This window comes from Fukomys damarensis, unplaced genomic scaffold, assembly GCF_012274545.1.
Source record: "Fukomys damarensis isolate Sample0158 unplaced genomic scaffold, DMR_v1.0_HiC HiC_scaffold_38, whole genome shotgun sequence".
Lineage (NCBI taxonomy): Eukaryota > Metazoa > Chordata > Mammalia > Rodentia > Bathyergidae > Fukomys > Fukomys damarensis.
Genome location: NW_022900950.1, coordinates 47,053,630 through 47,067,993, shown reverse-complemented (window position 1 = coordinate 47,067,993; position 14,364 = coordinate 47,053,630). Strand labels below are relative to the sequence as shown.

Below are 14,364 nucleotides of genomic sequence, written 5' to 3'. Positions count from 1 at the left end.
CCCCCCCCCCCAAAAAAAAAAAAAAAAAAAAAAAAGAAAACTAAAATAAAAACTCTAAGGTCCCAGATAGCTACTCATATCCATCACAAAGGAGCACACATTTCCATCTGAAAAGTAACTTTAGCAGAAGTGTGATTAGCAGACCTAATAGCCACCTACCCCTAATCAGAGTCGGAGAAATTACTGGGACAAAGAAAATAAAGTCTTAAACTAAATCAGTGTCTCTAGATAGACAAGGACAGATTTGAAAAGCTGTATGAAAAGAACTGAAAGGATTTGTAAAAGAATGTAAAATGAAAGGAATCAAAGAATCTAGCATAGAATATGCTGTCCTCTGAAAGGTGATACTAGAAGATAAATAAATTTGGTGGTAGAAGATGATTATTTCATTTCTGTCTGGCTGAAATGATAACAGAATGCTTGAAGGGAGCTCTTAGAAGGTATGTCTAAGGGATAAAAGAACAATTGACTATATGGTTCTGAAACTTAGCAAAGAATCCAGGTGTGAGAAACATTTGGAAATCAACAAAATCACACTTAGGAGACTAACAGAGCAAGCTTGAGGATCACTGCTAACTGACTTAACTGAAGCCTGGCTGTACTGTATAAGCTCACTGGTTATAGGAAACAGTTCTATGTAAATTAGAAAAAAATTTAAAAGTACTCACTTGAACTTTTACTTCCTGGTGGCTCAGAAGGGGCACAAGAAATGGCACAACCCCTGAATCAATAACCATCTGTATCTGTTCATTCCCTCCATCTGTCAAATACGACAGAGCCCAAACAGTGTCTACAAGAATCTACAGAAAGTACAAAAGAAAAAAATCATTGGTGTATTTATTTAAAGGCTTAAAATACATAAGGACATATGGTCAGGAGTGATGACACAAAAAGGAACTAAATTTTGTGTTTTAGCTTGGCAGCAAAGATTACCTATTTATATGCCAAATCTAGTAAGTGGCAGTTATCTTACCTTTCTCACCTCTTAAGACTAGCAAAAACTGAAAATATACTTCCCTTGGGAAAGTTATGTAGAATGTCACTTTTATGTGCTGCTCGCTGCTGAGAAGGCAAAGTGGCACTATTACTAAATCAGGGAATTTGGCAGTATGTAATAAAATTTCAAAACCATTCATTCTCTGATTTAACAATCCTGCTTCCAGAAATTTACCATTAAAATATACCTCCAATAACATGGAAATGCACATGAATGTTAACTGCCACATTAGGATTTGCAAAATTTGGGAAATTGTCCAACTGCCTATTTATAACAGTGAGTATGAATAAAGCATGTACACACAAAGCCTGTACACATAGAATCCTGCAGCGTGGAATCCCACTTTGCCCTGTGATGTTTTAGGAGACCACTAAATGAAATGTAACTTTGTTTTCATTAAATGGCCCCTTCTATTAACAGAAAACCATTTTTTTCCTGTCAGTAGCATACAGAGGTTTCAATAATGATATATTCAAAGCTTCTAGACCAAGATCAATTAATGGTTTTTGGAAGGATCTCCATGACATTATCTCAGGCTGGTGTAAGAAGCTGAGTTACAACAGGACCTGGATTCCTGCAACAGCAAATGCACACTTCTGTACTGTTCTGTGGTGTTTTTACAAAAATTTTTTAAAAATTTAAATTCACAGTACAAGACTATTGGGCCATTCTAGTTTCTTCTGCTTTGAGCTAACAAAGCTAACTTTGTGCTGTACCAGATAATTTCTTTCTTTCTTTTTTTTGCACCAGGAATTGAACTTAAGGCCATGTGCTTGCCAGGTAGGCACTGTTGCCACTGAGCTACATCCCCAACCCCTGTAACAGATAATTTATGTCAACAGCTCTATTTACATAAAAAAACACTTCTATTTGACTCCCACACTGTGGGCCGTGCTGTACCAGTCTGAACTCTGGGAATGGCTGCAGATTGAGTAAGGCCAGTCACATGGGCTGTCCATGCCACATGGCTGATGACCAAGAAAACCCCTGGACACAAGGTTCCAGAGTTCTTCTGTTGGCAACACTTCATTCATATTGCTGCACATTGTTTAATTAATTAAATGTTGTCTGGGAGAGAACTGGAAGCTTGCATCTGGTTTTCTGAAATCCACCCATGCTGCCTGTCTTTACTGATTTTAATTTGTATCTTTTTGCTGTAATAAACTGTATGTGTAATAGCTTTTCTGATTTTTGTAAGTTGTTCTAGTGAATCATCAAACCTACAAGCAGACTTGGGGATCCCTAATAGACTCATCACCAATAATCAAGTCTTAGCACACATGTAATCTGCCACAACTGATTAATTTCATTTGTATCAACAGCAAAATAAACTCAATTTATATCAGCCACTGAAAATTGTCATCTCAGGCCATGAATGAACAACTTCAAAGGAACAGTATCTATGATAGCAAATTAAGCAACACAACAGAAAGATAAATGAACACAAACTTACCTGAACCAGTCATGTTTCCTCTCTAGATCTCAGGGTCAATATTTAGCTTCGCTTTAAAGCCACACAGGCATAGTGAAATCCAAAACCCACCTAAACGCCTCCAGACCCCAATTCAGCCCTTTCTCCAACATTCTCACTAGTCATCACTTTATGAATTCTTAACTAATTCCATTGTTGTTTTATATATCTGCTTGCTGCTGTTTTCTGTTGCATCTTACCCTAAAATCCAAGTTAGAAAGCTACTATTTCCTGCCTCTTATTTTCTCTATATCAAATCTAGCAAATTTATCATCCAATCATTTCAAGTCTCTCGTAGCCTTCCTATTACTAATGCCTCAGCTCTATCACTGGCCCTAACTTTATTTATTCTTTAATTCTCTATCAGCTATAGAAAAAAAAAAATGTAAACTAAAGTGGTAGTGAAGAAACTGTATTACCTAGAATCGGATAAATTTCTGTCTCATATTTTCCCTTCTAAGATTCATAATTTATGTTTCTATCACTCTACTTTTATAAACTCCTTTGCTTCCACTGCTCAAACGCAAGGAATTACTGGATATTCTATGTTTAGCCCTTTCTGAAGTACAGAATACCCTATGAAATTTTATTCAATGCCCATATTTTAATCAATACCTTAGATTCTGATAATTTCTACATCTGTATCATCTTTTGCTTCCTAAAAAGTAATAGGTTATAATCTATCTCATAACACTCAAAAATCGCCCTATTCTTTTTGTTACAGATGACTATACCTGTGTGTAACACATGTATTGATCCTATACAAAAAAAAAAAAAAGCTTCAATGAGAAAATGAAAAATAATGGAAACAAAGTCTTTGTAGATAGGGAGAGAGGGAGGGGTTGAAGGGAGGGGAGAAGAATGGGGAAAAAATAAGAACCAAGATTGATTATGTAAAAGTACAAATTTCCAACAACAAATGTCATTATACTGTATACATTAAATGTACCAATAAAATTTTATTTTATTTTTTGGGGTACCAGGGATGAAACTCCGGCCCTTGCACTTACAAGGCAGGCAGTAAAACCACTGAGCCAAATTCCCGGCCCCTGTACCAATAACATTTTTAAAAATTAAAAAAAATGTTCAATGAACCCATACTCATTACAAGATAAAGCCAAAATTCTTTAACACAGGATTCAAAGCTCTGCAAATTAATGTACTGAGTTATTATCTACCTATAACGTATTCTCTAAAACTTCCATGTATTCTCTTGGGTCCTTACAGTCTTTCCTTGAGTCCCTGAAATTACTTTCTCAACTTGACAAAATTCTATTCATGCCAGCTGCAAGACTTTAGGCAACTCCTTTTTTTCTAAATCCACATTAGTAAATAATGGAAATAAAGAAAGTGATAGTACCAATCTCACAGGATTTTTGTTGTACCAATCTCACAGGATTTTTGTTAAGAATTAAAAGGTAACATATGAAAAGTGTTTAAAACAGTGCCTGGAACATTTTAAACTCTCAATTAATGCTATGTACCTTATTATCTTTAACATCTCTGTCACCATCTCCTTCTTAAAATGCTCATCTCAAATGTGACTTCCTCAGTGAAGTTTTCTGGTTTACCAGAAAAATTATCTTTGCTTCCATAATCTAGCACTTTAGTCATTCCCCTGTTACACTTTTTTTTGGTCTGCTTTTGCATCTTGTTGTATGTTTATGTAATCATGGTTTGAAAGAGTACAAAGGCCTTGGTTTTAATTCACGTCTATGGCTTTTATTTACTATATACCCTATTGCTTTATAAAGTGTTATCATTTCACAAATATTAACCTTTAAAAATGCTATAAACTGGGCATGGTGGTACATGCCTGTAATCCCAGCACTCAGGAGTCTGAGGCAGAAGGATCACCATAAGTCTGAGGCCAGCCTAGGCTACATAGTGAGTTCAAGAGCCTGACCTATACAAGACTGTCTCAAAAAACCCAAAAAACAAAACACCGCAGCAAGTTCCTCTTTGTCTGTGAGGGATACATTCTGAAATCTCAAGCAGAAGAAGCCTGAAACTGAGGACAGTACTAAACCTTATATATACTATGTTTTTTTTCCTCTACACACACACAAACACACACACACACACAGACCTGTGATAGTTTAATTCATATGTTAGGCAAAATAAGAGACTAACTAATGATGTAACAGAACAATAACAATATACTATAATAAAAATTATTTAAAACTCATGAATTATTTCTGGAATTTTCTTTCTTTCTTTTTCTTCCTTTTTTTTTTTTTGGTGGTACTGGGGATCAACTCAGGACCTTGTGCTATCAAGGCAGGTGTGGTGCCACTGAGCTAAATCCCCAGCCCTGGGATTTTCTGATTAATAATTTTTTACTGTAGGTAAATAAAACTGTAGAAAATGAAGCCGTGGGCAAGAGGGAACTACTATATAAAAATTAGATACATATTTGATAGTATCTCTAAAGTTAGCATTTTTGCTGATTTAAGTTATAACCTTATTTAACCTTAACTCCATTTCCAAAAACTACTTATACATTGTGGAAGATTGACACATTGATAAAACACAGTCTGACACTTATTTAAAAATTGTTCCAGTCCCATCAAGAGCAAATTATACATGTCAACTTCTGCTATACTTACATTTATGTCCGTATGATATATGAGGATACATAAAGCTGGCAAAATCTGAGGAAAGAAGATAAGCAATGAATAACACTAGAGTTGATGGACATGCTTTTGTAAAAATAACTGACACAAAAAGTAATAAATATGTTTGCAGGCAAGAAAATGTTAAATTTGTTTGAATATCTATTAGGAAAATGAAAATCTAATAAACTGAAAAACTCAAAGCATATTTTCAAACGATTAAAATATCCAAATAAATCTGGCAGAGATTAATGTACCTTAAAGGAAAAAAAAATTGTTTTCAATAACCTTAAGACATAAAATGTTAAGTGAAAAGAATGGTGAGGCGAATATGTAACTATAACTCTATAAGAAAATTTACTCTTAAAACTGCCATCATTGTCTCACCCAATTAAAGTCAAACTAATTTTTTAATTTAATAAACTACTTGAGAAATATTAAAGCTTTGATCTTAGCTTTACTTGGAAAAAATTACAAAATATAACCGTTTGTTGAATTCGGGACTTTATATATCTCTTTTTAAAATCTGGAATTGAGGGGGTGAAGGGAGGACAGGGTATGGGGAAAAAATGTGAACGAAGATCTGTCATGTAAAGGTACAAGATCCCAATGATGAATGTAACTGTTCTGTATACTTAAAAAGTACCAATAAACTCAATAAAGAATAAAAAAATTAAATCTGGAAGAGATTTTTACATTGCCTCAGACTATCACACTAAGTACCCTTGCATAACAACACACAAGGTAGCAGATGCTGGCTAAAGATGTGGATTACAAAGATACACAATCAGCATTTCTCTACACAGTCAAGTGAATAAAAACTTCTAAGGATGCTCCCACCCTTGAATGGAGGGCATCCCACATGCTAGGCAAGTACTCTGCCACTGAGCTGTATTCCCAACCCTCCTAGGGGTTTTAAAACTTCAAAATATTCATATCCATTTAGACATCACCTGTAAAGAGAAATGTTTTTACTTTGTTTTTATTAGTAGACTTAAAATGAAGTATGTCACACTTTCAAGAACACTAATTTTGTCAGAAATCAATTGGACTTAATGAAAATTCATTCAAGAACATCTGGATATATACTTACTAATTTTATTTGTAGCAACCTCACCCTTTAGTACTATACCAACAATGCAATGCAGTAATAAAACTCTGACATTTTCTTCTTCCTCTTCCTTATATTTCTCTTCTTGTGTTATATTTTTCTATTTGAATATTTGGAATATATTTTTCTTATAATAGTCATTTCAAAAATGAACATTAAAATGAACTGAGAGTTGTTCAGGTATTGTAAGACACTCAACTTTAATTTCACTAGAGTGTAATTAAATATGGTATGTTACTTAAAAAGTCTCATACCTGCAATGAAATCAGCATATGCAGTATTTCATTCCCTGTGTATGAATACTTAAAGCATAAACATAGGGAAAATATACCATCTGGCCTTTATAATTCTTCATTTACCTCCTGAACTGTCTCCATAGGCGGTGGGGGGTCCTTATTCCTGCAGAGATTTACAATGACCCATGTGACGTTCCGAAGGAAGGTGATGGGAATGGAGGGATTGATGAAGGACAGAAGAGGTTTGACAACTCCCAGTGATATGACATAATCTCTACATTGAGGACCATCACCTACAGAAATGAAAATTGTATTTAAAAAAAAAAATTACATTTAGGATGAGAAAGTTTGAAATGTATGCAATGGCTCATGTTGGGACACTGATGTTCTATGTTTCCTCACCACTACTCAAAGACATCAAGTGTTGTTTCTCCAGATTTTAATTTGAGGAACACAAACGCAACCTACCATTCTTTTTTTTTTTTTTTTTTTTTTTTTTTGGTACCAGGGATCAAACTTGGGACCTTGCACTTTGAGGCAGGTGGAGGAACCACTGAGCCAAATCCCCTGCCCTAACCTACTTACAAACCTAACCCTAATACAAACTGTATACCTTTTACACTTATGAGATATCACCTTAAGTTAATATTTATAATATAGTCAACCCACATTAAATTCAGAGGAAACATAGTGTGCAATGGCTATGTCAATGTAGAAAAAAGTTAATTAAGATTCTTAATTGGACCTTTCAAATCTAAATGCAACTTACCTATAATGTTTCCCAAAGCCCATACTGCTTGCTCACAGACATTCTGGTGTGGTGAATGGAGAAGTCTCAGAAAAAGAGGTACTGCATCTGTAATAAAGAAAAGCTAACATTTATACTAGCAAAATGCTACAGAGTTTATAGATTTCAGCCTAAATAAGTTGATTACAGAGTCTGGCACACTGCTGTTGCTCCCATTATAGTTCATTAGATGAATAAATATGGCAAGAATATCTTTACCCTAAAAATAACTAATTTCAATATTTTCCCCTAATAAAACAAGAATCTAAAAGGTTGCTGTTATAGCATTACCTACAAGAACAACAACAACATAAAAAGTTCCTACTTCCCAACAGGTAATCTTTTTCTTTTGGTACCGGAGGTCGAACTCAGGACCTTGCACTTGTGAGACAGATGGAGGAACCATTGAGCTAAATCCCCAGCCCTCCCAACATGTAATGTTAAAGTATAATTCTTTGGGCTGGAAAAGTAGATCAGCACACAGTACTTGCCTACCATATATGAGGCTCTTGGTTCAATCCCAGAGGAAAACAAAAAAACAAAACAAAAAAACCCCCTTATAAAGTCGATTTTATATGTTAAATAATTCATGGTTTTATTTTTTTTTTTCCTGTGGTACTGCGGATTGAACCCAGAGCCTTTGCACAAGCTACATTCCTAACCCTTTTTAAAAAGATTTTTTTTGGTACCAGGGATAAAACTCTGGACCTTGCACTTGCGAGGCAGGGGGTGGGCACCACTGAGCTAAATCCCCAGCCCCCCTTTTTAAAAATTTTTGAGACAAGGTCTTTTTCTAAATTGCCCAGGCTGACTTGAACTTGCAGTCCTCTTGCTTCAGCTTACCAAAGTGTTGGGATTGCAGGTAGGTAATTCTTAATATTTACATAAGTCTATACTCATCTTCAGGATAAGCTAGAGCACTTCTTAAATTTCAAATCTGAGTTATTTCTAGGATATTTCGGCTTTACCTGTGTACTATTTGTATTATTTACTTGATGTTCTTATTAAAATCTATACTTTAAACAAATAGGATTTATCATTTCAACTGTATAATGCAATAATTTTTAGTATTCAGAGTTGCACAGTCACTGGCACAATCTAATTTTATACTGCTATTATTCCTGCTACAATTTCAAATCTGTAGCCATCACTCATTTACTCCTCTGCTACCAACTCTCCCAGGCCCAGGCAATCATTAAATAAATGCTTGTCTTTTGGATTTGCCTATTCTACACTTTTCAGATAAATGAAATCACACCATGTTATGATGTAAACATGAAGTATCCCCTAAAGACTCATGTATTGAGGATTTCATCCCCAATGCAGCAATGTTTAAAGGTAGGGTCCAGACAGGGAATTAGAAAATGAAGGCAACAACCTCATCAATGAATTAACCAACTGATGAGTTCATAGCTTAATGCACTATTAAGAGGTGGGGCCCTGTTGGACCAATTAGGTTGGAGCATTAGGATATGCCTTTGAAGAATTTATCTCTTCTCTGGCTCTTCCTCTGCCCTGTGTTCCCTAATGCTATGAGTTGAGCAGCTTTCCTCTACCACATCCTTCAGCTGTGACCCAAAATAAACCCTTGCTCTTTCAAGTTGTGTATATCAAGTATTTTGTCAAAGCAATGGAAAGTGAGCACTGAATGTAGTTTTTATCTGGCTTCCCTCTTTTAGTATGTTTTCCATCAATAATGTACAATGATGTAGCAGGCATCAGTACTTCATTTTTGACTGCTGAACAGTATTCCACTGCATACACATTTTGTTCACCCATTCATCAGATAATGGACATTTGGGTTATTCATGTATAGTGACACTATAAACATTTGTATATAACTCTCTGTGTGGACATATTTCATCTCTCTTGGTTTCTCCTAAGAAAACTGCTCAATTACATAGCAACTATGTTTAACCTCTTGAAAAATTGTTTTGCAAAGCAGGTATAACACTTTACATTCCCACCAGCACATGACATGTGTTAACTGACCCATTTTAATAATTTTACTTATCACTTCTATAAAATAGAAGACAAGTATCATTTATCAGAAATAGAAAAGTCAAGAAGTAGATAATAAAAACAAATGATTTGTTAAATTTTACCTCCCAATTTCTATTAAAGCCCCATTCTAAAATCTGTTCCTTTTCTGTTACAACTAAAACCAAACTGGAAATTTATTATAGGGATGTGTCAGTTTCTGTCACCACACCAAATACTTATAAACTGATCTTATGGTAAGCACAATCTAAATTATTTAATGGTGGATTAATGCTAGCTATGAAAAAGACATCAACCATCGAAGTAACAAAATTTACAGTTTAGAAATTTTATAAGATAAAATTCAGTCCTTAACAAAGCACTTCCTTGCTATCATGTTTTTAAAAAGTTCATAGAGTAAGGAATTTAACTGACTTACTGGACTGTACAACAGCTTGAGTCTGTGCAGAAGTTCCTGATGCTATATTGGTTAGTGCCCAAGCAGCTTCAAACTGTAATGAAGGACTGTAAAAAATAAATAATAATGATGATAAATTTATTTTAAAATGTTTTGGGGAGGAGTAGTTTGAGACAAGGTCTCAGTCTGTAGTTTAGGCTGGCTCTGAACTCACTATGTAGTTCAGACTGGCCTCAAACTTGCAGCAATCCTCCTGCCTCACCTCTGAAGTGCTGGGATTACAGGAATGCATCACTACAACCAGATAAATTTTAGATATGTAACTAACTCCAAACTTTATGAACCTTAGATTTATGACTATCTCTTACTGTCTTGAATTTTACCTCACTTCATCCAACTTGCCTGCCGCATTTCTCTACCTGTGTATCTCACCACCTTCCAAAGCCAGTCACTATAAATTCTTTATGTCCATTGGTAGGTGAAACATTTAGCCAATCACCATGTCTGTCTCCTCCTTCCAGACAAAACATCTAATCATCACAAGGGCAAGGGTTGAGTTTGATTCCCAGAACCATAAATAAATAAATAAAGCAGCTAATCAGTCATAATAATTTTACCTCCTGAGTATTTCTTACATTTCCAGATTCATCCTTAATATCACTGTGCTAGCTGAGGCCCTCATCATCACTTGAATCACTCACTGCTACAGCCTCTATGCTGGTCTCAAAGCTGAGATGTCATCTCACTCTACTGCAGTGTATATCTACATCACATACTGAAGTTATTGTAAAGCTGCATATTAGGTTTTCAAAGATGGATTTAAAAAGGCAGGCATTGCTGGATGTACTGACACAGGCCTGGAACTTTAGCACTCTCGGAGGCTGAGGCAGAATGATCACAAGTTTCATGCTTGTCTGGGTTACTTAGTGACAAAGCAAAATCCTGCCTCAAAATAAAAAAGCACTGGGTTCAATCTGTGTGTGTGTGTGTGTGTGTGTGTGTGTGTGTGTGTGTGTGTATATGTGTGTGTGTGTGTGTATGCTGAGGTTGAGAGCAGGCATTAAGAAGGTGTCTCAAATCCTAGGCTTTGGAAGTTATAACTTACTCTACAGACATACTAAGCACAAAGTGCTACTGAAAAGGGAAACACTGATAATAATATTAGAAGAATGTTTTTTTTGGTAAGTTAAAACTTGGAGAGACTGGTTAAAAGGAAATTATATACGCTGTTAGGAAAGATTGATGAAAGAATATGAATTCCCTTAAGTGAAAAATAGAGAAGGTGGACAAACAGCCAGCTAAAGAAGAAAATGGACAATAAAAGGAAAGATAATGAATGAATGGTATATGCTGCCCCAGATTAGAAGAAGAAAGAGTTATTAAGCTGATTAAGTAGTTTACCAAAATATTGGAAATAGGGGCCATAAACAAGAAAATAGGACGCTATGAAAAACAAAATTATAACATGATGTTGATAAGGCAATACATATCAGTTATAACCAATTGGCCTCAATTCAAAAGAAATAAAAAGAAATAGACTGGCAGACTGGATTAAGAAACAAAATCCATTTACAAGCTGTTCTTCAGACAAAGGTCTACTATCTAGAATCTATAAAGAATTTTAAAAAATCAGACCTCCCAAATTTAAAGACTCAATCCAAAAATGGGCATTTGAAATGAACAGACATTTCCCAGGCAAAGAAGTAGTAACAGAAAAAAAGAAAAAAAAAAAAAAAAAAAAAAGATTTAAAAAATATAAATGAGGGGCTGGGGATTTAGCTCAGTGGTTCCACTGCCTGCCTCACGAGAGCAAGGTTCCGAGTTCAATCCACAGTACCCCAGTAGCAAAAAAAGAAAAAGAACAAATTAACAACAAATGAACATTTATTAGAACTTTAAATTGTACAGATTATTTCCATTCAAAAAAAAAAAAAAAAAAAAAAGATTTAAAAAATATAAATGAGGGGCTGGGGATTTAGCTCAGTGGTTCCACTGCCTGCCTCACGAGAGCAAGGTTCCGAGTTCAATCCACAGTACCCCAGTAGCAAAAAAAGAAAAAGAACAAATTAACAACAAATGAACATTTATTAGAACTTTAAATTGTACAGATTATTTCCATTCTCACAACTACCTAATTTTACAGATAAGGTATCTGAGGCTCAAAAACCATGTGTTTTGGTCAACAGCAACCCCTGGTTTTTTTGAGACAGGGTCTTGCTGTATAGTTCGGTCTGGCTTTGAACTATTTGGCCCAAGCTGGCCTCAAACTCACTGTGATCCTCCTGCCTCAGATTCCTAAGTGCTAGGATTACAGCCATCACAACCCCTAGATTTAAACCAGAGCCTAAAGTCTATGGTCTTTTACACAATTTCCTATAAGAAATCCATAAAGTTTTAAACCACTGGCAATTTTCTATTCTTGCTCAGTGCAGCAGTTATACTGGTCTGTGTTTTATAATTATCCATTAAGCTGTACATATTTTAGAGTACTTTTCTCTATATATTCCATTTCAAAGACACACCCATACAAATGAGTCTATGTCAAAGGCTGAAAACAAGGAAAAGAAAAAACGAAACAAAACAGAAAAGGGGACCAACAACAGAAAGGGGGCTCTAAAGGTAGAGGTAGGACAGAATTTATCTTTAAATAGCTGAAATAAAACGTACCCTTTTATTTAAATAAACCTTGTTCCAGAAAACACAGTAGTATTTTAAAAAGGGTGTACACGGGTAGGCAACAGGGAGGGATGTGACACACGATGGAAGCAGAAAATATTTCAAATACTAACAACCCCTAGTGGCAAAAGTTATATATCACAATTTGTATCTGGTCTACTGAAAATTCCTTGGACAACATTTAGCAAAACATCTAAATGATCAGTCTAAATGCTCTTAAATGCAAAAATAGCCTTTATTTTAAAGCATTTTGGAGTTCAAGCTTATGCTAGTTCACAAACAATTCTTTCCACAATTATGGTTGTAAACAAAACTGGACAAGAACCAAATCAAATTCAATGGTTAGGTTGACCTTATGGGGAAATTTGATTCAATTCTCATCCAGCTTGGTTTTTTTATCAGAATTGTGGCTAGAACTGAGTTCATTTACCAAGGTACCACTTTATTCTCCCCAGTTATTTCAAACCTATGAAGTATGAGACACTGCCCTGAGATATCTCTAAACACAAATGGAAAAGATACCAAGCAGCAATTTTCCTTCTCATTTCTTTTTTCTTTCTTTCTTTTTTTTTTTTTTTTGTGGTACCAGGGATCAAATTTGGGAACTTGCACTTGTGAATCCCCTTCTCAGGAGTACAATCTGCACGCTTTAGTATTCTAAACAAAAAGAATGGTATCAGACAAATAATCATGGCTGGAGTTCTATTAAAAACTATACAGAGTATTAGTGATCAGTTGGACTGTCCCACAGTATAAAAGAGCCACTTCTAGAAAACCTTTATATTGACTAGTCATGAGGTTAATCTATATATAGACTCACAAGCAAAGGGTGACTCAAACACTATTTGGGTTGTTTCAACATCCTACTAATTAAAAAAAAAACAAAACTCTTAATAACAGTGTTAAGAGTCTGAGATAAACTAAAACATGCATTTCCTAGGAGCTAAAACTTTCTTATACAGTATATAGACTTCAGAAATTAAAAAGTACTTCAAGTCTGCTAATATGATCATAGAGTAAGAAGAAAATTAAACAAAAGTACATGATAATTATAAACTTAATAAATCAAAACTCAAATCGAACATAGTTTTAAAAATTCATAAATTTTAACTGAAAAAGTGAATAGGGAATTAAAGTCATACTTACTTATCATCCCTTTCTAAACATTTGACTAGAATTGGTAAAATCCCAGATTTTATTAGGTCATCAATTGGTGGGTTTCTGTCACTGGATAACAGTTTTCTGTAAAAAAAGAAATAAGAAATTAATTGCTATATATCTTCAAACTATGAATAGAAATAATAATGTACTCCTAGACGATTGGTGGCAAACCTGCGGCATGCACAGTGTGCATGCAGAGCCCTGTCATCGTGTTAGCCAAGTCCCCCAGCAGCTCAGCACTGGATAACAGCTTTTTTGGGGGGTGCAGGGGGCGAGACAGGGTCTTGCTATGTAGCCCAGGCAGGCCTCGAACTCATGCTCCAAAGTACTAGGATAACTGGTATGTGCCATCATGCCCAGCAACAGCTGTTTTTTTTTTTTTTCCTCAACTAAAACCTCAGTATTCAGGTTTAATTGCAGAGTTGGCATTTTGCAATAAATAAGTGGGTTTTAGGTTGCAGTTTGGGGCCTCAGTCTCTAAAAGGTTTGCTGTCACTGTCGTAGGCTATCAGATAAGACACTTTAACTATAACATAAATAGGCCTGGTATAGTGGCACAAGCCTGTAATCTCAGCTCTCAAGAAGCTGAGGCAGGAGGACTGCTGTAAGTTCAAGGCCAGCCTGAACTATATAGTGAGATCCTGTCTCAAAAAAACCGAAATATGTACATACAAACAAACAAACATAATTCCTCCTCTGGACAAATTAGTATTTACCTTGCTGCCTGGACAGCACTCAACTGGACCACTGGGTTATCACTTGTGGCATTCTGCAACACCAAATGTAAATTTCAGAAATTAAAAAACAAAACAAAACAAAACTTTCAAAACATTTCAAATTGAGATCAACTAATAACATACCTGTAATATAGCTTCTAGTGTTACATTTTGCTTAAAAAAAAAAAAAAAAAAA

At 35.1% G+C, this 14,364-nt stretch overlaps 1 protein-coding gene across 3 annotated transcripts in view; it reads right to left on the bottom strand.

Moving 5' to 3' along the window:
- Kpna3 (karyopherin subunit alpha 3) overlaps positions 1-14,364 on the bottom strand; it is a 59,708-nt gene that overhangs the window by 9,041 nt on the left and 36,303 nt on the right. For all 3 annotated transcript variants that reach the window (XM_010636965.3, XM_010636966.3, XM_010636964.3), the window contains exons 4-11: positions 14,313-14,342; positions 14,169-14,221; positions 13,438-13,533; positions 9,637-9,722; positions 7,200-7,286; positions 6,554-6,723; positions 5,078-5,122; positions 669-800 (exon numbers count right to left, since the gene is read on the bottom strand). In XM_010636965.3, coding sequence (XP_010635267.1) covers positions 669-800; positions 5,078-5,122; positions 6,554-6,723; positions 7,200-7,286; positions 9,637-9,722; positions 13,438-13,533; positions 14,169-14,221; positions 14,313-14,342 — 699 coding nt within the window. The remainder of the gene's footprint in view (positions 1-668; positions 801-5,077; positions 5,123-6,553; positions 6,724-7,199; positions 7,287-9,636; positions 9,723-13,437; positions 13,534-14,168; positions 14,222-14,312; positions 14,343-14,364) is intronic.